A 25,022-nucleotide genomic window follows, 5' to 3' on the forward strand; every position below is an offset into this window, starting at 1 on the left:
GCCAGGCTTTGATACCAGTAAGAGGAGACACTGGGTAGCTGCGAATCGGCTTCGGTCGAGGAGCTGCCTAACGGCAAGTGCGTTACATCGGTGGGGTCTTACTACCTGTCCAATATGTCCACGCTGTGGGCAAGAACCCGAGACGGCAGAGCATCTAGTCGAAAGGTGTGTTGTGACGATGCTACCAGGCGGGTTCGCGACGGTGCACGAATGCGGACCGGACTTTGCTGATTGGGTCGATCGTCATAACATAATAGTGTGAACCATAAGAGGCTGCTGCCTAACAACGCCTCGTTAATCATAATAGCTTGTCGCTCCAATACCGAACCCACTCCATAGCATCTGTGCAGCAGTTTCTTAGGTCATGGTCAGTGCAGCTGGGCCCATCCAGGCATTCTCTAAGGATGTGCTCCATCGTCTGTTATGGGCGTCCACATGTACACAAACTAGTCTCAGCCAGCCCCCACTTTTTCATGCTTCCAGCCTGTTCTCCCAATTTTTGCCTGTGCTCTGTTCAGTGTTACCCATTCATTCCTGGGTAACTCAGTTCCGTTAAATTTCATCCAACCATTTGGGAATCAAATATCCGTGATATGCAGTGAGTTTCCTATGATACGCCCTTTTTCTACCAACATTCTTACAATGTCCGAAAGTCACATATTCTCACCTGAGTCGAGTGCGTTCAAGTGTAGAGTGACATTCAATTTTTAACAATGGATTTTCGAACCTGCGGTGACAAATGACATGTTTGTAGATGTCAGAATGATTCACAAATAAATTAGGTAAAGTTATTGATTTGGTATACGGTTGGTTGAAATGGACGGTTCAATAGATGTGTCGTGGCTATTAGTCTATGTGATTAACGACAGAATAAGCGATGTTCATAAATGATAATGTGGATTGATGATGATGATGATGATGATGATGATGATGATGATGATGATGATGATGATGATGATGAAAATTGATGATGATGATGATGATGATGATGATGATGATGATGATGATGATGATGATGATGAAAGTGATAATGAATGAATGATGATGATGATGATGGTAATGATGATGAAAGTGATAATGAATGATGATGATGATGATGATGATGATGATGATGATGATGATGATGATGATGATGGTGATGATGGTGATGATAGTAGTAATCATTAATAGTGGTGTGGTAGTAGTGATGTTCGCGGTGGAGATTATGATAGTGGTCGGGGTAGCGATGGTGGTGGTGGTGGTGAGGTTTTTGTTATTAATAATGAAGATGACAACGATTGATAGATAGTTCGTTTGATTGATTGTGATAATGATGATTAGATGTACAGATAATGTTAATTCACGTGTATCCCTATCATCTTATCCTTGTTCCAGTTCAAATACAAACAACGTGTGTACAAGATGGTTTTGATTAACGAACGGAAATTGAAGCAAATGCACACAAAGGTCAGTGAACCCCGGCAATTTGAATTACTTTTTTTTTTTTTTTTAAAGTCCTTTACAGCCATGTAATCTCCATGAATCCGGGGTTTATCCCGGTTTCTGTAACGTTAAAAGGATAATTGCAATGCTTGCTCCCTTTTGGAATGGACGCTGGTTTATTGAAAATTACTTTCTACCGGATCTAACTTATATAGCTATCAAATCACACAAAAAGGGGGGGGGGGGGGCATTCTCGAGAGCACCTGGGATTGATAACTGTTCCATTTTTTGTGTCCCAGTGTTCTACCATTCACCTAACAGAGGTCTTTATATATGGAGGGTGGCAATTGGATTCAATAGTCTGATGTCACGTCGCCCAGCAACGGCGACCATCGTGGTTCTAAAGAAAGAAAATTGGTACTTTTTATTCTTAATGCTGGCGAGAACGTTTCATATGTCTTGTGATCAGATTGAATAAAAGTCAAAACATGATCATATTTATAATGGGTTTTTTTTACCTCTGGATACGCTTTCTTCGGAGAAATATTTCATAAGGGCGTCCGCCGTTGTTGTTCCGATAGTTTAAAGCCAGTTACTAAGTTAGCATGCGTCATTACGAGGGAAGTGACGTCATGACTGTTGAAGGCTATTACAAATGAATTAAGCGGCACCTTTCTACCACTAATATCTGACTTAAAGGAGGATTTGCGATTTTCAAGTGTGCATCCAAGTAATTTTTCATAGAGCATCTTGTCACTTGAGTGTATCCATAATCAGGGTTAAATTTAATTTCATTGACCTCCGTTTTGATTTGTTTACACAAAAAAAAACAAGTAGAAAAATACTCCCGTCGTCTAACGATTTCGCATTGGATCGTCTCTCGTGGCGTCCTCTTACATTCCTAATACTACATCCCTACACTGAGAGACACAATATACCCCATTCAGAAATGGATAATGTAATGACTGGTATATATTACGTGTAATACCGTCTTGTCTACACACTGATTTATCTTCTCGTGCATATTTAATATCGATCATTTCCCTCACCCTTGCCTGCCTGACATGCACGCAGAGCATGTCGACTCGTATTCATGTTTTATACAGCTGAACATCTGTGACTAGTCGACAAACATCTTATCCAATTGATTGAAAATATATAGAAACCGCATGCATAGCTAATTAGATCTACAGGAAAACGTGACTCAATTACTAATTAACAATTAATTCAAAATAAACAACTAAGCTTTTATTTAAAATAGACCCCCCCCCCCCCCCACCACCACCACAAACACCCACCCAGCCGGCCACAACAGACTACCATAGTAACGGCATACACAACAGTATGGAGTAATTTTTTTCAATTTTATTAACCAGATTTTATTATAGGGAATGAGATTAGCGGAAGATTAGCGTCCCTTGATTGGACGTCACCCATAGTCTGTGACGTCACCGGCGGAAAAGTTATTAGAGAGAGAACGGCATGTTGGTTGTGCGCATGCGTCTCTCGTCCTCATTTTAATGAATTCAATAGTAGTTTTAAATCGTCAATAACAAAAAGAAAAAGAAAAAAGGAAAGAAAGAAAAAGCATTTTGTCAATATCGGCATTATTTGTAGATACAAAACAATGTAAATAAATGATAACAAAGAGTTTCAAGGAAGTATTTTGTTCATAGAGGGATTGGTGGGGGTCACGATATGTGACCTATCGTACAAAGCAGTGTTATGTTGGGATGAATTTGAAGCTTAAAATTGAATCTTAAGCTAAACTCTTCAAATTTAAATTTGAGCTTTAAAAAATGACTTCATTGAATCGATTGAACTTTTGTTTCTTTATCTACAAAATACCCAAATTCCCAAATTCCGATCATTTCAACGTAAATCTCAAATTTCTTTATCTAGTTCGTTCCGACATGATACCAGATTGAGGCGTTGAGTCACATATGTGACCCATCGTCTCAAAACGGTATTATGCCGGAACGAACCAATTGCTTAAAATCCGAATTTAATGTTAAAACTGGTCAAAAATATAAACTGTTGGCATTCGCATCCTAAAATATGGTATCCATTCTCCTCAATACAGCATATAAACTGAACACAAGTCTGATATTTCTGTCTATAAATTCAATTTTTTTAACATCATAATCATCCCGACTTAATACCGTTTTGAGGCGAAGGGTCACATATTTTATGGCGTTATAAAAGGCAATAATGTCATCATCTAAAAAAAATACATTTTCAAAATGTTGACCAGAAAACTCATATTTTAAAGATTATATGTTTAAAAAGCATCTTTAGACTTTGTTCTTTTCCAATTTGAATTGTTGATGCCCCTGTTAATCGCTCTTGATCACTTCCTCGTGATATGGCATGATAGAGCGCTCAAGAAATGTATTATTATTATTATTATTATCATCATCATCATCATCATCATCATCATCATCATCATCATCATCATCATCATCATCATCATCATCATCATCATCATCATCATCATCATCATCATCATATCATATCACATCACATCATCATCATCATCATCATCATCATCATCATCATCATCATCATCATCATCATCATCATTATTATTATTATTGTTATTATTATTATTATTACTATTATTATTATTATTATTATTATTATTATTATTATTATTATTATTATTATTATTATTATTATTATTATTATTTTATTATTATTATTATTATTATTGTTATTGTTATTATTGATAGTGTAAAATGTGTGTCTGGTGGGGGGTGGGCGTGTGTGTGTTTGTGTGTGTGTGGGGGGGGGGGGGTAGGGTTCTGAGTACGGTAGTTATGATTATTTTTCTTTATTAAAACAATATTCAACATGTGCTGCCATCTTTTTTTTTTTGTATTTTTTGTTTTTGTTTTGTTTTGTTGTTTTTATTTCATTTTCTTTATTCTTGCCTGAAATGACAAATGACAGGATTACCAGTTGTCATGGAAAATGATTGGACAACTTTAATTTGAAATGTGGGTAAAATGCCTGGTCAATAAAAAGTGACATAGCGTGTAATTTGTGTGATTAACGTCTTGGTTGGTGGTCGTGGTGATGGCTGGTGTTGGTGGTGGTAGCGGTGATGATGAAGGTGGTGGTGGTGATGATAAAGGTGGTGGTGGTGAAGATGATGATGGTGATGATGATGAGGAGGAGGAGGAGGAAGAGGAGGATGGCGACGTCTACGATGATGATAAGGAGGATGAAGATGATGATGATGATGATGATGATGATGGTGATGATGATGGTGATAACGTGTTGTCGTGATCACGATAACGATAATGATTTGGCAAATCATTCTAATCGATAAGCCCAATCCATTATAACACATTATCCACCGATTTAAAGCCATAAATCAATCACATAATTGTACAGTTGACATTTTTTCCCGTATCACTGGTTGATATTCAAGACTGCTGTGAGAATAAGGGCTAAAATTGAAATTAGGGGGGGAAATTGTCCATAAAGCTAGCAAAATGTATTCACGCTTTGTTGTTGCTTGTGCGTGTGTGTGTGTGTGTGTGTGTGTGTGTGTGTACGTGTGTTTTTGTGGGGGGTTTTTGTGTGGGATTTTGTTTTGTTTTTTTTTTGTTTTGTTTTGTTTGAGAGAGAGAGAGAGAGAGAGAGAGAGAGAGAGAGAGAGAGAGAGAGAGAGAGAGAGTTATTTGTTTTTCATTTCTGTTGAAAATTGTAAGTGGGGAATTTTCCCCTCGAGGGATTCTTCCCTATTGCAATCGCAATCTTCCTCATCATCCTCATTATAATCATCGTCGTCGTCGTCGTCTATATCATCATCATCATCATCATCATAATCATCTCAACTCATCAGGAATTCATAAAATACAACGGCACCGTCTTAACCTTTGACCCTTTCTTTGTCTCCAGTCCAAACTCAAACTTTTTCTGGAGGGTGTCCGAACTGGCAACGAAGAACGTATCTCCAAAATGTGTATCAAGGGGCTTGACCCTAACTTCCACGACCAGGACAATGGCGGTGAGTTCAAATAAAATTCAACAACATGTGTTTTTTTATCATGTGTTTATATAACATGTGTTTATTTATCATGTGTTTATTTAACATGTGTTTATTTAACATGCATCCAATAATAATATATAATATGATATAGTGTAAACTTACAACCCACCCTTCTTCACTCCCTCCTACAGAGACTCCTCTGACTATCGCCGTCACCCTGGGAAAGGCCAAGTGTCGTGAGGTCCTCATCGGACTGGTCAGTGGCGGTGCCCATCTGGACTACCGCAACCGTCAAGGTCTCACGCCGCTCCACAGAGCCGCCATTGTGGGGAACGCTGAAGCTATCAGGGTTAGTCTTTGAGATGTACCTATATTGTTGTTGTGGTTGTGGTTGTGGTTTTCCTTGTTGTTGTTGTTGTTGTTGGTGGTGGTGGCTTGATGATGATGATGACGGTGATGATGATGATGATGGCGACGATGATGATGATGATGGTGATGATGCTGATGATGATGACGATGATGATGCTGATGACGACGACGATAATGATGATGATGGTGATGATGATGATGATGATAATGATGACGATGATGATGATTATGATGATGATGATGATGATGATGACGATGATGATGATGATGATGATGACAATACGTTTTTTTCTCCCATTACTATAGACTCTACTGGACTTAGGGGCTTCCCCAGACAGCAAGGATGCAAGGGACTTAACTCCCCTGTATTACAGCGTCTCAAACGATGATCGAGTACAAGAGTGTACTCACCTCCTTCTGCACGAGCGTTCACGTGTGGGCATCTGTGATGAGCATGGCTGGTATGAGGTTCACCAGGTGAGTAGTACCCATTAGTTCCATTCTTGTGACAAATTTTACTAATGACAGTATTGTCTCCTGAAAGGACAAGAGTGATCCCGTTGGATATAACGAATTTTATAAATGCGATCTCTTCGTTAAACGCGGAAATCGTGTCTTGAGATTAAATTCAAATGCAAGACGGGGTGGACTTTTTAAAAAAATATATTGTTTGTAGTATTGACCATTCTTGTTTCTTGTGTTGTTGTTTTGTTTTGTTTTTTTTTGGGGGGGGGGGTTGTTTTTGGTATTTTTTTGTTTGTTTGTTTTTTTAGTTGTTTTTTTGTTTTGTTTTGTTTTGTTTTGTTTTTTTTTTGTTTGTTTCGGAAACCATTTGACGTAATTATTATTTCTTTGTAAACAATTCTGGACTGTCAGGGGAGTGATGTTTTACGATGAGTTGTTTAAACGTGTCGTGAATGTGTACCTTGACGAGTAATATCAATGAAATGAAGCTTTTCTTTTGTTTTTTGTTTTTAAATGTACACAGCCATTTATTCTTCTTGCAATGTAACGTGACACAATGAATGGTATGGGAGGTGTCGATCTCGCTTCCTGCCACTAAGCTCTTTGCCTCATTTAGCTCAGTAGCGTTGCACTGGGGGAGGCTCCTGGGCTGTTCCAGGCTTCTCTTTCTTGCTGAAGAGAAAATTCCCTTCGGGAATGAATTAGAGAATTTTGATTGATTCGATTGTTTGTAAGAATTTTATCGTTTGTCGTTATGTAATTTAGCATGATTCTGTGATGAACATGGCTCAGCGCATAGTTGAGTCTCTGAAAAAGCCTCTTTACTCACATTCTCTCACCGTTCTCAGCTGTAAATGACGTTAACAGCGTTGTCTATGTTCGCAAATGAATTGTATTTTCGCCTAACAGGCGTCACGTCTATTTCTATATAAATTTTACGTGTTGCTCTTGGTCAGGGACTCTTTGTAAAGCACTTTGAACCTATTTAGTGGATATAGCTCATATATAGTGGCTATAAAAGCTGAGCCTACTATTCTAACCAACCCGCATCCCCCCCCCCCCCCCCCCCCCCCCCAAACAGGCTTGCAAGTATGGCAGGGTACAACATTTGGAGCACCTTCTATTTTACGGGGCTGAGATGGACGTTCGCAATTCGTGCGGCAACACACCGCTCCACGTGTGCTCCTTAAACAACACCGAGGAGTGCGCCAGGGTGCTGCTGTTCCGGGGCGCCGATCCGACGCTTCTCAACTACAACAACCAGTCCGCCGACCAAGTGGCCATGATGTCAGGGAATATGGCCCTGTCGGTCACCATCAAGTCGCACAATCCAGATGATGTTGGTGAGTCACGCACGAGTGGATGGGTTATTTGCCTTGACAAGAAATAAAACTCGAAACGTTTCTTTAACTTGTTGCCCCGAAAAGCTTTCACTATCATAATGATAGACACGTTGTTTGTTTCCATGCGACATCTTTTGGAATCAATGTTGATGATATCAATAATAATAATTATATTAGTAGTAGTAGTAGTAGTAGTAGTAGTAGTAGTAGTAGTAGTAGTAGTAGTAGTAGTAGTAGTAGTAGTAATAGTAATAATAGTAGTAGTAGTAGTAGTAGTAGTATGTAGTAGTTAGTAGTAGTAGTAGTAGTAGTAGTAGTAGTAGTAGTAGTAGTAGTAGTAGTAGTGTAGAGTAGTAGTAGGAATATATATAATAATAATAATAATAATAATAATAATAATAATAATAATAATAATAATAATAATAATAATAATAATAATAATGATAATAATAATAATAATAATAATAATAATAAATAATAATGATAATAATAATAATAATAATAATAATAATAATAATGACGATGATGATGAGTAGGATGATGATATATTATACAGAATGGAGTGATCAAAACAAGGTCTCAAGTATGCAATCTTTTGGAAAAAATAGCAACTGACAAAACTGTGCCAAAATATAAGACAGAAATCACAGGAATGATAATAATAATAATGAGATGAGAGAGAAAAAAAATTCGATTGCTTTTTATATCCGATCGAGATTATTATTATAGCTGCTAATGAACCGAAACAATTAAAATGAATCCACTACATAATATCTTCTTTTCCAGTACCTTATAAAGAAATCCCTCAATACAGCAACCGCCGGAAATCACGGTCTCTAACCCCGTCCCTGCGAGCCCTCATCCGGTGCCGGAGCGACCCCAGACTCAACATCAGCTGGGAAAGCAATAGCTCCGCCTCCCCCGTTCACGGAATTGGAACCCTTGGACGAAGGCAGCAGCAGAACGGCGAAGGCGGGGTCCACTGGGCGCCGGGAACCCCTAACGGTCGTGGGGGACCTCCTCATAGAAACAACTCGGAGTACAATTCAGACTCGGCCTGTTCCGTCAGTATCTCCAGCTACGGATCTGGCCCAGGTGAGTTACGTCATCGCTGTTTTCTTGTCGCATCTTACAAAATTTGAACACCGGTGTCAGTTGAAAATGTGAAAAATGAATAAAATACCAAACACGGAACATTTTGGAATTTTACTTACTTACTTATCCGAATCAGCGACCACCTGAGCTCTAGCCCTTCGTCTGTCATGACATAGAAGTAGACGTCTTTGTAGTTGTTCCAGGTGACTATAAAGTGTGTTACTGATGCTTGGATTTAACACACTTTATAGTCACCTGGAACAACTACAAAAGACGTCTAACTTCTATATCATGGCACAAGACCGAAGGAATCAAAAACCCTTATTCGGCCAATAAAAACAACGGAAGAAAAAAACTTTAATACAAAACTTAAAATCCGACTATCTGGGTTTTAAGTAATGTTTTAACATTTTTTTCTCATTTTTTTTTATATGCTGAAGAAAAAGTTTTGGTCCCGAAATGTTCAGTGTTTGGTGTTTTGTTATGTTCGGAAGCTGTTTTATTTATGTGCCTACTTTTCTTTTCACAGTCCACATCTTCTAGCAACTTAGTACTCATCATGACTTTCCTATACTACTTGTTTCATCTTTTCAAGGGGAGAAAACCTTTATTGTTTGTACCATCTGTATAATAGATCTGCTTTAGCTTGTGTATATATAACATTATTATAACATCTTACGTGTATATATATTCGTATCATCAACAATTTTATACTTTTTAATACCTGATCAATGTGGTGGTTGAGGAAATCTAGACTAATGAAAAAAAACCACAGCCTTCACTTATCTTCTAACCGAATTTCAAATATTTTGGTTTATTCCAACCAACACACGCTACAGGATCCCCAAATCGAACGTCGGAGTCTTAAGTTGAAGGATTGAAATACAATACCGTCAATTAGGTCTTTAATCTTTTCACTAAGCTGTCTTGGAGGGTGGAACTGTAAGATAAACCAATCAATAATAAATGGTTTGTTGTCCCCCCCCCCCCCACCCCCACCCCTCCAAACCTGTAGAAGAAATGGAAAATAACCACTAGTTTTAATTATATGATCGTAAAATGTGAACTTTACAAATGAAAAGTTGTTTTTCACTGTTAGATGTGTATGTCAATCTACAAAAACGATTTTGGCAATTTATTCTGTGATACATTTTTTCAAATATTTAAATTTATTTTATGTCTTCTTACAATTTTAGCTTTACCTACATGGGAGTCTAATTTCTTTTCTCACTTTACTTTTGTAAATTACCTCCACTTTTGGATCTCGACTTTTACTTCCCCTTATCAAAGTAAAGTCTTGGTACATAGACATCTCTCTTTGATCAAAGAATTGTCAATTTTTTTATTTCTTTTTTTCGACGTGTTTCAAATTCAGGCCACGCTCTAATCTCGTACCACTCCTTAGGGCGGAAACGAGTGACCCGGTTCTCGTGCACCCAATTCGGGTTCCAACTGATGCACACGTCCTCCAGACTTTTCGTGTGCACCAAGCGGTACACTGCACTGGCTCCAGGGGAACTGTCTCTACGGGAAGGCGACCTGGTTGAAGGTTTCCAGATTTCAAACCCCCCATCTCTGTCTTGACTAAGACTTAATGACTTTTAGCAATGCGATTAACGGGACTTTAAGATCACATGAATAGGGAATGAGATTAGCGGAAGAGTAGCGTCCCTTGATTGGACGTCACCGGCGGAAAAGTTATTAGAGAGAGAGAACGTCATGTTGGTTGTGCGCATGCGTCTCTCGTCCTCGCTTCCGGCGAAAGCGACATGAAACACTTCACCGAAAGCGAGGACGAGAGAGACGCATGCGCAAAACCATTTTGACGTTCTCTCTGGAAGGCGACGTCCAATTAAGGGGCGCTACTCTTCGGCTAATCTCATTCCCTATTGTTGACTGATTTGGAGGGAAATTGTGACGTAACACGTGATAGTAAAGGCCCGTTGATTCGTGTAGCTGAAGGTTGTTAATCCCCTTGCCTGAGCCTTGACACGCATGTTATCACACTCGCGGAGTTTTCAAATAAAAGTTTATCTCAAGCCCAGAAGCAATGGATGGCGAATGGCTTCCTTGCGGTTGCAAGTTTGACACTTCTATTAAAGTCTAATGGAACGTTGTTTTGAATGAAAACAATACAGTTAAATACATAAAATATTCCAAGCTCAACCCTTTCCTCAGAGAAAAGCTTAAATACGAAAATGGTTTAAAGATTTTTAAAAACGGGTCAAGAAAACATAATCAAAGCAAACGTAATCAACCTTTATCTTATGACGCGAATTAGGTCGTGTTTTAAATATATGGTATCGTTTTTATAAAACTATGTGGTCTTGTGGTATGACACTCGCTTTCGGATTGGAAGGTCTAGGGTTCGAGCCTCGCGCTCGGCGAATAGTTGAGTCCTTGGAGAAGGCTCTTTATTCACATTCTCTCACCGTACTCAGGTGTAAAATGAGTACCTGGCCGTTAATAGCGTCTGTGTCCGAAAATTTTTAATATCGCCTAACAGGCGTCATGTCCCGTCCTACATGTTAAATGTTGCTGTTGACCATGGACCCCTTGTAAAGCGCTTTGAGCACATTTAGTGGATATTGCGCTCTATAAAGCTCAATTTATTTAAAATTTATTTAATTTATTATATTCGACAATGATTGAATTTTCTTTGAAAGTTTATCAGATATTTCTAATGACAACATTGTCGTACTTTGCAAACTTTTTTAAAAATAATATTTTGGCCAGAAAACTGTTACTTCAATTATCGATCGATTATGATAGACGTCCACTTATTAGGAGGTCTGATAACCCAATTCCTTATGGGCTCATTGTTGTAATGGACATCTCAACAAACAAAAAAATGACCCAAATTATTGTCCATTACAACAATGTTAAACTAGGCCCATAACTGGATTCGGATGTCAGACCTGCATATATGTACACGTCGTTTATGATGAGTAGACCTCAACTTGCTAAAACTCTCAAGCTTGTGACGTCTTTTAAATTTCAGGTCTGTGGGTGTGTGATTTTTTTTTTTTGGTTTGTTTTTTTTTTGATTTTTTTTTTGCTTATCTTTTTAATCAACCGATATTTGAAGTAAATGTTTTCTGATCAAAATGAAAAGAAAAAAACCCAACTTGTTTACATCAAAGAAATGCAAAATTCATACTTTCAGCTTTGATGACAACATAATAATAAAATGACATTATTGTTTTTTAATGACACAAAATAAGGAATGAGATTAGCGGAAGAGTAGCGTCCCTTGATTGGACGTCACCCATAGTCTGTGACGTCACCGGCGGAAAAGTTATTAGAGAGAGAACGTCATATTGGTTGTGCGCATGCGCGGACCGCGAGGACGATAGGCGCATGCGCACAACCAACATGACTTTCTCTCTCTAATAACTTTTCCCGCCGGTGACGTCACAGACTATGGGTGACGTCCAATCAAGGGACGCTACTCTCCCGCTAATCTCATTCCCTATAGAGGCATACATACGATTGTCACTTGACACCAATGACTTACCACGACTGTCACCAGCCCGTATCTCGTCGCCATAAAACACACTTTTCTATAATTTCAATCAATCAACCAGTGAGTGAGTGAGCATGCATGCTGGTTGTTGCTTGACGCATGACTGACAAAGCTGTAGGTGTTCCCAATTAAATAGACTTGTTTTGTGTCAATGATTTATTGACTTGTTTTCGTCGAGACTGATCGCCGCTTATATTTTACTAACTGAAATTGTCGGATAGTTCGTTTGTAAACATTAACAACATTTTGGTTATAGTATTAATGATGATGATGATGATGATGATGATGATGATGATGATGATGATTATGATGACGATGATGGTGATGAAGAAGAAGATGATGATGATGATGACGATGATGATGATGATGATGATGATGATGATGATGATGATGATGATGATGATGATCATGATGATGATGATGATGAAGAAGAAGAAGAAGAAGAAGAAGAAGAAGAAGAAGAAGAAGAAGAAGAAGAAGAAGAAGAAGATGATGATGATGATGATGATGATGATGATGATGATGATGATGATGATGATGATCATGATGATGACGATGACAACGATAATTATGATGATGATGATGACGAAAATGATATAATAATGATGATGATGATGATGATGATGATGATGATGATGATGATGATGATGATGATGATGATGATAATAATTAACCAGTTAACTCTCGACCTCTGGAAAGACACGTATTTGAACATTTGACCAGAAACTTGTCCTTCAAAATTAGTATTGATAGGTTTAAATGACCCTCTTCTTGGCAACAACTCAGGTGTAAAATGAGTACCTGGCCTTTAAAAAAATGTAATATCGCCTAGCAGGCATCATCTCCCGTACTACATGTTAAGTGTTGCTGTTGGCCAGGGACCCCTTGTAAAGCGATTTGATCACGTTTAGTGGATATTGCGCTATATAAAAGCTCTAGGAAACAATTCTCAAACTTAGACCGCGCGAGATCCCAGGTTTGAGAGTTTTTGCCAAGATTAGGGTCATTTGAATGGATCGATATTTATATTGAAGGACGAGTGTCCTGGCCAAAATTATATATATAGATAGTTCGAAGATGACGTCACTCAGGTCTTTGTTATTGTTTTTTTGCCATCCGCGTTCATGAGTAATGCTCACTGAACTGTATTAACCCGACTATAAACGTTCATGGATACACATAGTTTTGTGTGTTGGTCCGTTATACTTCCGGATGGCAATGTTATGAGCTTCTTAGCCAAGCGCATACTATCTATAGATAGAATGCGCTTGGCCAAGGAGTTCACAACATTGCCATCCGGAAGTATAACGGACCAACACACAAACTCTGTGTAACCATGAACTTTTATAGTCTGGTTAATACAGTTTAGTGAGAACAACTCACAAACGCGGATGGCAAAAACAATAACAAAGGCCTGAGTGACGTCATCTGCATACTATCTATACTCGTGTCTTTCCGGAGACCGGAGGTTAACTGATGGTAAAAGATTACGTGATTCATCATGACGCCTGATGGACGTGAGTGAGCAATGTATAATCAGACATCGATCTGTACGTGTCTAATGGGCTGATTACCAATGCCAGTGAGTGGTGGTCACGCGCTGATGTTGAAAATGACCCCTAATAGTATTATAATATTATTATTATCATTGTCTATCCCTCACTTGTTCGTCTTTCTCATTCCTCTTTTTTTTTTTCACTGCCTCCTCTTTTCGTTTTCCTACTTCTTTTCCTCTTCCTTCCTCTGTTTCTTCTTCTTTTCCATCTCCTTCTTCTTTCCCTACTCCTCGTTCTTTTCCACCTCCTTCTCCTGTTCTACTAATTCGCTCTTCCCTATTTCTTCTCCTCCTTCTCCGAGGAATCACGATCGTTATAATATGGTCATCACTGTGTTGCACTATAACTAGGGCGATTTGAATTTAAGCCCACTTTTTGCCTTAAGTTTGGGGTTGTTGTTTTTGTTTTTTTTTAAGATCTGAACCTAACAATCCAAGAGCTGTTTGAAAAAGCAAGAGACAGGGAGGAATGGAGAGAGATAATTCATGCAGTATCCGAAGCCTGGACCAGGCATGGAACCTAGAAGAAGAAGAAGATCTGAAAAAGTGTTTATGAAACAGTGCCGGACAAATCAAGAAAGAAAAATACAAGCCAAAAAAAAAACCATCCCAAAAAAAAAAGCATTCTGGAGCAGTCGAAGGAAACTGGATTTTTGGCATTTGTATTTCTTGCTTTCTCTGTCACTGTTCCATACGCAAGAAATACAAATGCCAAAAAAATAACTCGACTGCTCCAGAATGCTTTTTTTTCGGATGTTTTTTTTTTCTTGTACTTTTCTTTATTGCTTTGTCTGGCCCTGTTTCATACACATTTTTTCAGATCTTAAAAAAAAAACAACCCAAACGTAACGCAAAAGTTTGCGGCGCTGCACTGCGGCTAACGCCTGGGTCATTCTAGTCTTCCCTTGGATTAGACCCGAGAGATTTTTCAGATCTGTATCTTACACCAGTGCCTGCTCCCTAAATTGTCACTTTGGTATTTTTTTAAAGTAAATTTTATAATCGTTCAATACTGCACACATGCATTACTCGAATATTGGATTTAAGTGGGATCATAGAGCTGTCACTTTTAAAGCTTTATCGAGCATGGCCCGGAATGCATCCTCGGCTTGCACACAATCAAATTGTCTTGAGCATGTTTTGTTGTCTTTTCCTAGCCACGAATATCTAGCTACTAAAGGCATTTGACAGCCAAAATGAATGGTGTGTTTTGTGAAGAACTCCAAAATGATTTTACTCAAGGGACACCAACGATAGACTTCATCATTGTTCGCATGGAGCACGGAATAGAATATTACACTTAATATATTATAGTGATTTACAAATGGCACTAGACACTTTGTATTTGCCATTATCTCACGTAAGAGAAAACATATTGTTACACACAAATTCAATAAATTATACACCAAAAGAAAACAGATCTGTGGTGTTTCATTCATCCTGTTTTGTTGAATAAGGTGAAACCCGAAACGTTCATTTGATCTGTTTTTTGTAATTAAATTGAATCTTACCTCCAATTTCACATTATTATTTATCGCTAAAAATAGAATACAGCACTGAATATGATGATTTAAAAAAACAAATTATGTATACCAAATTTTATGTTTCGTTCACCTGTTGATGAGAGACTTTTATTTATCTTTTGTTTTAATTACTTGTTAGCCCATATATTATGTGTGTATTTATTTATTTATTTATTATTTATTTATCAATCTACTTGACCACTCTTCAATTATAAATTGATTCATTTATCTGTGTATTTGTCTACTTCTTTGTTTTGTAATGTTAACTTTTGATTCGAAATGTATTTATTTATTTATTTATTTATTTATTTATTTATTTATTTATTTATTTATTTATTTATTTATTTCCTTGTTTGTTTAAGTATTAATTTGATTTAATTATTTTTTTTTCACTCTATGTTTCCCCAGTCACGGGCGTAACTGACACGGGTCAGTATGAAGGTCGAAAGGTCGGAGGTCACAATGGCGTCTTTCCTGACGGATACATCACTCAGGCACGGATGAACAGAGGTACGAACTTTGATATCACTCGTTCATTTATTTGTTGGGTTGTTTTTGTTTTTGTTTTTTGTTTTTTTTTTTTTTGTTTTGTTTTTTTGTTTTGTTTTGTTTTGTTTTTTTGTTGTTTTTTTTTGTTGTTGTTGTTTTTATTTTTTTTGGGGGGGGGGGGGGGTGTGAACAATAGATAACACAGGGACTAGTAGTCTGTGGTGTGAACCTTCAGACTCACGGAGCCGAAGCTTATCCCATGTTCCTCTGCCTGTAACAGTCAAATAAAATAACTCTTGACATTGAATATTATTAACAATTATATATTGCATATTGTTTAATTGAAATTGTTGAATGTAAAGAGATGGACATATCAAATGTTAATATAGAGGTCTCGCTAAAATGATGCTACTGATCTTGACTATGACACTTAGTTGTGTGCTAGATATTTAATAATTGGATTCAATAGTCTGATGTCACGTCGCCCAGCAACGGTGGCTAACAAAGAAAATAACTGTACTTTTTATTCTTCATGCTGGCTAGAACTTTTCATATGTCTTGTGATCAGAATGTGTAAAAGTCAAAACATGATCAGATTTATAATGTTTTTTTCTCCTCTGGATACGCTTTTATGCTCGGAGAAATATTTCATAAGGGCGTCCGCCATTGTTCCGATAGTTTAGAGCCAGTTACTAAGTTACCATGCGTCATTACAAGGGAAGTAACGTTACGACTGTTGGGGAATATTTGGAACAGTGATTATATACTCAAAATTGTCAAATTAACAATGAATGTTGTTTAAATAATTTTGAAATATTGTATCTATGGAAGAAATTTTCACACGTTTTATTTTAAAGCGCATTAGTTCTTAAACGTGACGATACGTTTAGTGGATATTGCGCTATATAAAATCTCAAGTTTTTTTTATTGCATTACATCGATCCATTCTTTCGTTGTTTTGTTCAGTCTCAAATTCCCTGTTTTATTCATACAGCTGGATCTATGGGAGATATTCGACAAGGTGCAAGAAAGACAATCGAGAGAAATACACTGGCTACATTAGTCAACGTGGATAGGTGAGTAGCGTCCCTTTGATAATAATCTCTTTCTCTCTCTCTCTCTCTCTCTCTCTCTCTCTCTCTCTCTCTCTCTCTCTCTCTCTCTCTCTCTCTCTCTCTCTCTCTCTCTCTCTCTCTTCGTTTTTTTTCTTCGTTATTCACCTTTCTTTCTCTCTTATACATTCTCTCTATGTCTCACTGCCACTCTACCCCCCCCCCCACCCCCTTTTCTTTTTTTCACATAGAGTTGGAAATAGTGATATTTATTACCTATTTAAGCCTATTTTCTTCTGTCCTTCCCCCTTTACCATGCTATATTTCCCTACGTTTGCCCCCATTTCTAATGCATTGACACTCGTATATTATACTTCGTTCATTCACTCTCTGAAACTTTTTTTTCCGTTATGTGATATCTATGATTAATAACGTTAGAAAATCCCATTTGTGAAAATGCCGTAAACATATTTTAAACAAAACAAAACAAAGCAATGAAAAACAAAAACAAATTTTAAAAAACAACACAAAAATAAAAACAAACAAAACAAGCGTTTATTGTAAGAACCTACAGTCTCTTATCTTATCTCTGACCTCTTTGCATATTGTCTGATAATAAAATACAAGATTGTCTACTGGTGTCACAATTGTATATAGCAAATAGTTAAAATCTTTATAGATAGAACGAAGATGACGTCACTCACGTTTTTGTTATTGTTTTTTGCCATCCGCGTTTATGAGTAATTCTCACTGAACTGTATGAACCAGACTATAAACGTTTATGGTTACACATAGTTTTGTGATTTGGCCCGTTATACTTTCGGATGACAATGTTGTGAGCTTTTTATCTAAGCACATACTATCTATACCGTCTTGTTTCCACCACGCGCGTCCTCAGGGTCGCTTTATTCATTTATAACGAAATTTACGTCACTCAGCTCATTGTTATTGTTTTTAGCCAACCACTCATATGAGTAGTTCTCAATAAAATGTATTAATCAGACTATAGATATTTGAGGTTACACATCGTTTTGTAAGTTGGTACGTTACACCCGGCTGGCGGATTTTCAGAGTTTTTTAACTGAAAGCACAGCATCAATATTCGTTTCACATTGTTCACTAAAAGGGGATTTGGGGAAAGTTGACTTCGATTGATACCAAAATTTACACTTTTAAACACCTCAAGGACGGTCGACGAAAGACAAAACAAATGATAAAAATAGACGGAGAATTAAACACTTTCGACGTGTACTTCTTTGCAGGTCTGATAACCCAAATTGTCATGGCCTCATTGTTGTAATCGAAATACTCTCAACCCAACGCAAAATAATATTGTCCATTACAACAATATTAAACGAGGCCCATAATTGCGTTCGGTTATCAGACCTGCAGATACGTTCACGTCGGCTGCTTTCAATATATAATGTTTTAAAGTAAATCTAAAGCCCCCATAAATTACACATTAAGTCTCCTAAGGAGATTTGTTTACATAGCCGTTCAATTCAATTTATAAACTAAGTGTATATATATTTCTTCGTCCCTTTTTCTCACTTAGTTTGCCTTTCTTCCAACTCTCTATTCTTTAGATGTTTAAAAGTGTAAAGTGATACGGAGATCGTGAGATTAGTCGGTGCTTGTGTCACATTCCAGGGTCAGAGCGGCACTGTGAAGTAGGGCTGGGAGTGGACCAGCCCCATAAATTAGTTTATTATACTGTATCGTAAAACTGTTTTACGACATCTCTATGTTGTAGAGTCGTAATACATTTCATTTCTGTCATACACTGGCAAATCTCTTTTTTTTCTTCTCTTTTATGTCAAAAAAACATCTCGGACCCACGGTCTCAAAGCGAAATTAACTATGTCTGGATAAAATAGTTACTAGACTAGAAATTTATTTTATAGACATAAATATGAAAAGAAATAGTCCTTCAGAGCCATTCGGCCCATAGAGCCGGAGTTTATCACGGTTTCTATAACGTGAAACGGACAATATCCATTGCTTGCTACCCTTTGAATAGGACGCTAGTCTATCGCAAAGTACTTCCCACCAGATCTAACAGACCCATCTACCCAATCACTGCTTTGTGGGTTGGTCAGAAAAGAAAACAATCTCGACTGCACCTGGGATCGATCCTGGTCCCTTTGCTTGTGAAGCGGGCACGCTCTACCAACTGAGCTATTGGGACCCCCACTATTGAAGGCTCAGGTTTTGTTTTTTTTTTCCTTATGCAATTTGGGGGTCAGCGTAATACATTCATATGTCTCAAAATTAAATGGTATTATGTCAGGATCAATTGGAGCCCGAAAAATGAATTTAGAAATGATATAATGAGAAATATGAGCTTGGAATGTTTTTCAGTGGAAGAAATTGTATTTACTTTCCACTTTCCACCGTAACGAGGAGAAATTAACCCCAGTTTTCATATTTATGGGGGATGCGGGGGGGGGGGGGGGGGGGGGGGGCTGTAGCTCAGTTGGTAGAGCACTCGCTTCACACGCAAAGGGACCAAGATTGATCCCGAGTGCAGTCGAAGATTTTTCCCCAACCTCCTACCACCCAGTAGTAAATGGGTAGCTGGGTCTGTTAGATCTAGCGGAAAGTACTTTGCGATAGACCAGCGTCCTATTTAAAGGGTAGCAAGCAATTAGTTTTGTCCGTTTCACGCAATAGAAACCGTGATAAAGTCCGGCTCCATGGTCCCCGATATCTCTGAAAGGACTACTTTGCTTTCTTTCCTCACTAGAAGTCTCAGGTTCGAGATTGTTTGGCATGTATAAATGTTCACACTAGTCGCTCAATATCTAATTTGAACTAAAAATTATTTAACCAAAATTTCCAAAAAATGCGTTTTGTCAAGAGTGCGGTGGCCTTTTAGTGTTTATTGTGTGTATGTGATGAGGTCAGTGTAATAATAATACAGTTGGTATCATTGCTGTGTCGTGTTTGATTTTCGTCCTAACCGTACGTCAGTTGCCGAAGCGGTATGGCGATATGTCTCTTTTTATTTTTTGGAACAGAGCCAAGCTATGTTGAGAGTGGGCAGGTACCAAATGGGTGACATAGATCTATAGACAATCCTATTAAATTGCCAACCCCCTTATATCTCTTCCTCTTGGAGAACACCCCCCCCCCCCCCCTCCCCCTTTCCCTCCCATTCCCACCCTTCAACACCTCATGTTAAAATAAATAGAATCCCATCAGCAAACAACACATTCCAAGTTTCTAACTCCACGAATTGTATTCGATTTTATTCTAACTTCTAGCGCAACATCGAGGAAGTCCGAGTCCTGTCTTTTTTTTTTTTTGTTGTTGTTGTTATTTTTTTATTTTTGTTATTTTTTTTTTTTTGTTTTGGTTTTTTTTTTTCTTTTCTTTTTTTTTTTGTTTGTTTATTTTTAAAAATGTTCTCTTGGTGGAAATAATTAGTTCCGTAGAAATAACCAACAAGTTAACAGACCATAATTATCTCTTGTCTATCGTGTGAAGCTATAAATTTAATATTATGTCCAGTACAAATAATGTAAGAAATATGTGCTCACTTCGAGAGTAATTTTGTGGTAGACCAGATAATCTCAATAATATCTGACAACGTAGGGCGTTAAGAGCTCTTCGTTTGCAAAATTAGAAAACGACCAGTTGAAATTATCCCATCGGTGATATTCAACAAAATAAAAAAGAAGATCCAAGTTTATGGTTCTCCACTCCAATCAACAGTGGCTGGATACACACTTGTACTATCTAGTTCATACCTTCGTGCTTGAGACTGTGGAATAAGGAATATTCTCACATCTTTAATGAAAGAAAAATACTGTGGTCTGTGTGGAATCTTAAAAATCAAAGTTACAAACTAAAATGGGAGAAGAAGAGGTACAATGTCGTCACATTTTAAAAAAAAAGAGCTTTATATAGCGCAATATCCACTAAATGTGCTCAAAGCGCTTTACAAGGGGTCCTTGGTCAACAGCAACATTTTACATGTAGAACTGGACATGACGCCTGTTAGGCGATATTACACTTTTTCGGACTAAGACAACGCTGTTAACGGCCAGGTACTCATTTTACACATGAGTACGGTGAGAGAATGTGAGTAAAGAGCTTTTTCCAAGGACTCAACTATGCGCTGAGCGCGAGGCTCGAACCCAGGACCTTCCGATCCGAAATCGAGTGTCATACCACTCACTAGACCACATAGCCGCTAAATTAAGTAGTTTATCCACAAATAAACCCATAATGTAATCTTAAATGTATAGCTAGTACCTCCTTTACCACAGTAGTGAGCCAGGTACTAACGAAAGAGTGAAAATGGAAAGGCTTCGTATGGGAACAAAACAGACAATGGACGTTTCGGGTACAAACCCTTCGTCAGCACAACAATACACCCTTTTCACTCTTTCGTTAGTATTTTACGATCACCGGCTTCAGGCAGCCCTTACCGTTTTCTACTTTTTAGTGAGCTAGGTACAACATACCATCCCCTGTGATCACATCACGACCACTGTTATCTTGTCCAGGGGATCAAGAAGGGGACATGACTCTGACTCAATAGCTTGGGGACTCCCCCCTCTGACCGGACCTACTGTACTGTGGTTATGTTTTATATGATGATGCTATCTCGGTCTACAGTCGGACGCCGATGACACAACATCACGCTCTTAACTCATAAGGGGGGAAGGGGGGGGGGGCGGTGAAAGAAAAAAATGAAATGATTTATAATGTACTGTACTCAACAAACACTCTTCCTCTAGATTCACAGATATATATATATATATATATATATATATATATATATATATATATATATATATATAGAGAGAGAGAGAGAGAGAGAGGAGAGAGAGAGGGGGGGGGGGCGACAATGAGATGACGTAATGATATCAAAACTATATATATATATATATATATATATATATATATATATATATATATATATATATATATATATATATATATATATAATATATATATATATATATATATATATATATATATATCATGAATAAGGTAGGGGTGTGGGGGAGGGGGAGCACCTCTATTTATGAGGTTTAGTAAAGCACAATATCCTTATCGTGACTCAACTGCTTGTGGTAAAGTTTTCAGAAATTTAGTATATTGACATAATAATAACAATAATAATAATAATAATAATAATAATAATAATAATAATAATAATAAATAATAATAATAATAATATAATATAATATAATAATAATAATAATAATAATAATAATAATAATAATAATAATAATAATAATAATAATAATAATAATAATAATAATAATAAAATAAATAATAATAATAATAATAATAATAATAATAATAATAATAATATAATAATAATAATAATAATAATAATAATAATGTGCAACTCATTATGGTCACATTCTTATGCTTTTCATTAAACAACATTTCATTGCTCTGAAACATTAATAATAAATCAAACAATGACATCTCCTTGCATTGTTTTTGTTTGCCCTAATTAACGATAGGGAATGAGATTAGCGGAAGAGTAGCGTCTCTTGATTGGACGTCACCCATAGTCTGTGCGTCACCGGCGGAAAAGTTATTAGAGAGAGAACGTCATGTTGGTTGTGCGCATGCGTCTCTCGTCCTGCGAGGTCACAGACTATGGGTGACGTCCAATCAAGGGACGCTACTCTTCCGCTAATCTCATTCCCTATACAGAATGCGCTGTCAATGGTTACAATTATCCCATGTGCAAATTGTAAGAAACCGTATTTTAGGTACAATTTCGTTGTTAATTGGATTCAGTAGTCTGATGTCACGCCGCCCGGTAACGGCGGCCATCTTGGTTCTAAAAAAACAAAAAAATCATTACTTTTTATTCTTCATGCTGGCTAGAACTTTTCATATGCCTTGTGATCATAATGTGTAAAAGTCAAAACATGATCAAATGTATGGGTTTTTTACGCTTTTATGCTCGCCGGAGAACTATTTCATACGGCGTCCGCCATTGTTCCGATAGTTTAGAGCCAGTGTTACTAAGTTACCATGCGTCATTAGGAAGGAAGTGACGTTACGACTGTTGAAGAGTATTCGGTGCCATGTATATATAGGCCTACCTTTTTTAAACATATTATTTTCGATTTACTTTTATTTATTCGCGTATTTTATATTCGTCCGTTTGCTTGATGTTGCAATTCAAACATTTTGGTGTGTATTGGGGTTGGGGTTTTTTATGGTATATTTGTCCTTGTCCGTTTCTTTTTTTTTCAATGTCGTTTTTTGTTGGGGTTTTTTTATTCTTTCTTGGTTTGTTTTAGGCCTTTATTGTGTGCGGGGGTGTATGTATATATGTGCTATAATCTATACAAAAGAATCTGAAAATTAAACATAGAAGGAAGGGGAAGGGTTAACGGTTGCAAATTGCTAACATTATCCGATCCGAATTTAGAATTAAATATCCATTTCCCTTGATCCACATGATTTACAATAATTAGAGAGTTTTAATTGATTCAAAAGTTTTCTGAAATGTATCTTGGCACCACGACCTAATACAATATAACCTTATCCCATTTTAGACGTGTGTTGGATTGTGTGTGTGTGTGTGTGTGTGTGTGTGTGTGTGTCACTGTTCACAGCACCATTTCGTTGGATAAAAATCCATTTTAGGTGTTGTTTTTTATTGGAAGGGGGGGGGGGGGGGGGGGGTTGTGAGTATTTTATTTATTTTTTTTGTTGTTTTTTTTTGTTTTTAATGTTGTTTGTTTTGTTTTGTTTTGTTTTTCTTTTTGCTTTTTAAAAGGTGGAGTGGGGGGGGGGGGGGGGGGGGGGGTAAACGTGATTGTTGTGGAGCACAACATGTGGGATGAATTATGCAAGTCAATAGGTTGCTATATAATGATGTAAGGGGGGGGGGGAGGGGAGAGGGAGGGGGTTCGACAGAGACAACGCTGTTATTGACCAAATACTCATTTTTAAAACCTGAGGATGATGAGGAAATCTTGAGTTAAGAGTAAAGTTAATTTTAGTTTTCTAAGTACTGAACTTTGAACTTTGAACTTTGAACTTTGAACCACCCGCAATGCTGACGTGCTCTGATAAAGAAATACAGTTTTAAAACGTTGGCCAGAAAACTCGTCCTTTAAATACCAATCGATTAAAATGACCCAAAACACTTTTTTCAAACCTGAGCCTTCAAGCTATTTATGGCAGAGTGGAAGTCGAACGTGGGACCTGCGGGTCGTAAGATAAGTCGATTACCATGCCACCATACCACAGAGCAAACGTTTTAGAAGAAATCTGTTGTTTGTTTGGTTTGTTGATGTTTTTTTTGTTTATTTGTGCGTTTTTTGTTGTTTTTTTTTTTTTGGTTTTTGTTTTTTGTTTTTTTTCTTTGTTTTGTTTTTGTTTTTTTGTTTTGTTTTGTTTTGTTTTGTTTATTTGTTAGTGGGTTTGGTTTTTTTGTTTTGGGGTTTTTTTTTTTTTGTTTGTTTTTTTGTTTTTTTGTTTGTTTTGTTTGTTTTGTTTTTTGTTTGGTTTTTTTTTGGGTTTTGTTTGTTTTTTTTTTGTTTTGTTTTGTTTTGTTTTTTGTTTTTGTTTTTTTTGGGTTTTTTTTTTGGGGGGGGGGGGGTTCTCCGTTGACAACCGACTTACGTAGATACAGTCAAAACATCAATAGTATTAGAGGATGTTGAGTCCGATGGAATGTGAATTTCAGTTTTTTTTTTAAACAAACTAAAAATAGCTGACATGATAGACCAGGTCACATAAAACCAATCAGGTGTCCAGTCTAGGTGATGATCACATCCATCAACATCCTGGACTGGACATAGCCGGATGGAGAATAACTAGTGGTCATAATAAATTATAAGGTGTATGTTTTACGTGAAGAAGTGACGTGCCTCCCTAGAGTTCTTTCGTTTATATATCTGTCTGTCTATATGGCTGTCCGTTAATCTATCTATCTTTCTATTTATCTATCGATCTATCTATCCATTTATCTATCTCTCTTTATATCAATATGTGTATCTGTATATCTTGTTATTTTATATTTCTATCTATCTATCTGTCTCTCTATCTATTTGTCCATCCATCTATCTATTTATTTATCCATCTATCTGTCTGTCTGACTATCTTTTTTAAATATATCTACTAATCTATATTTCTATATATTAAACCTTAAGTGAGAAATCAGATGAGAGCTTTAGCATATATTTGCA

The 25,022-nt window shown here is 37.1% G+C and overlaps 1 protein-coding gene across 2 annotated transcripts in view; it reads left to right on the forward strand.

The window, feature by feature from the left end:
* The window catches only part of LOC144969015 (uncharacterized), a 170,483-nt gene that overhangs the window by 72,195 nt on the left and 73,266 nt on the right, over positions 1-25,022 (forward strand). For both annotated transcript variants that reach the window (XM_078907967.1, XM_078907968.1), the window contains exons 5-12: positions 1,375-1,446; positions 5,332-5,440; positions 5,614-5,771; positions 6,098-6,268; positions 7,338-7,599; positions 8,386-8,694; positions 15,707-15,808; positions 16,782-16,863. In XM_078907967.1, coding sequence (XP_078764093.1) covers positions 1,375-1,446; positions 5,332-5,440; positions 5,614-5,771; positions 6,098-6,268; positions 7,338-7,599; positions 8,386-8,694; positions 15,707-15,808; positions 16,782-16,863 — 1,265 coding nt within the window. The remainder of the gene's footprint in view (positions 1-1,374; positions 1,447-5,331; positions 5,441-5,613; positions 5,772-6,097; positions 6,269-7,337; positions 7,600-8,385; positions 8,695-15,706; positions 15,809-16,781; positions 16,864-25,022) is intronic.

Source organism: Berghia stephanieae, chromosome 3, assembly GCF_034508935.2.
Source record: "Berghia stephanieae isolate SIO BIC M18660-M18661 chromosome 3, UCSD_Bste_1.3, whole genome shotgun sequence".
Classification (NCBI taxonomy): domain Eukaryota; kingdom Metazoa; phylum Mollusca; class Gastropoda; order Nudibranchia; family Aeolidiidae; genus Berghia; species Berghia stephanieae.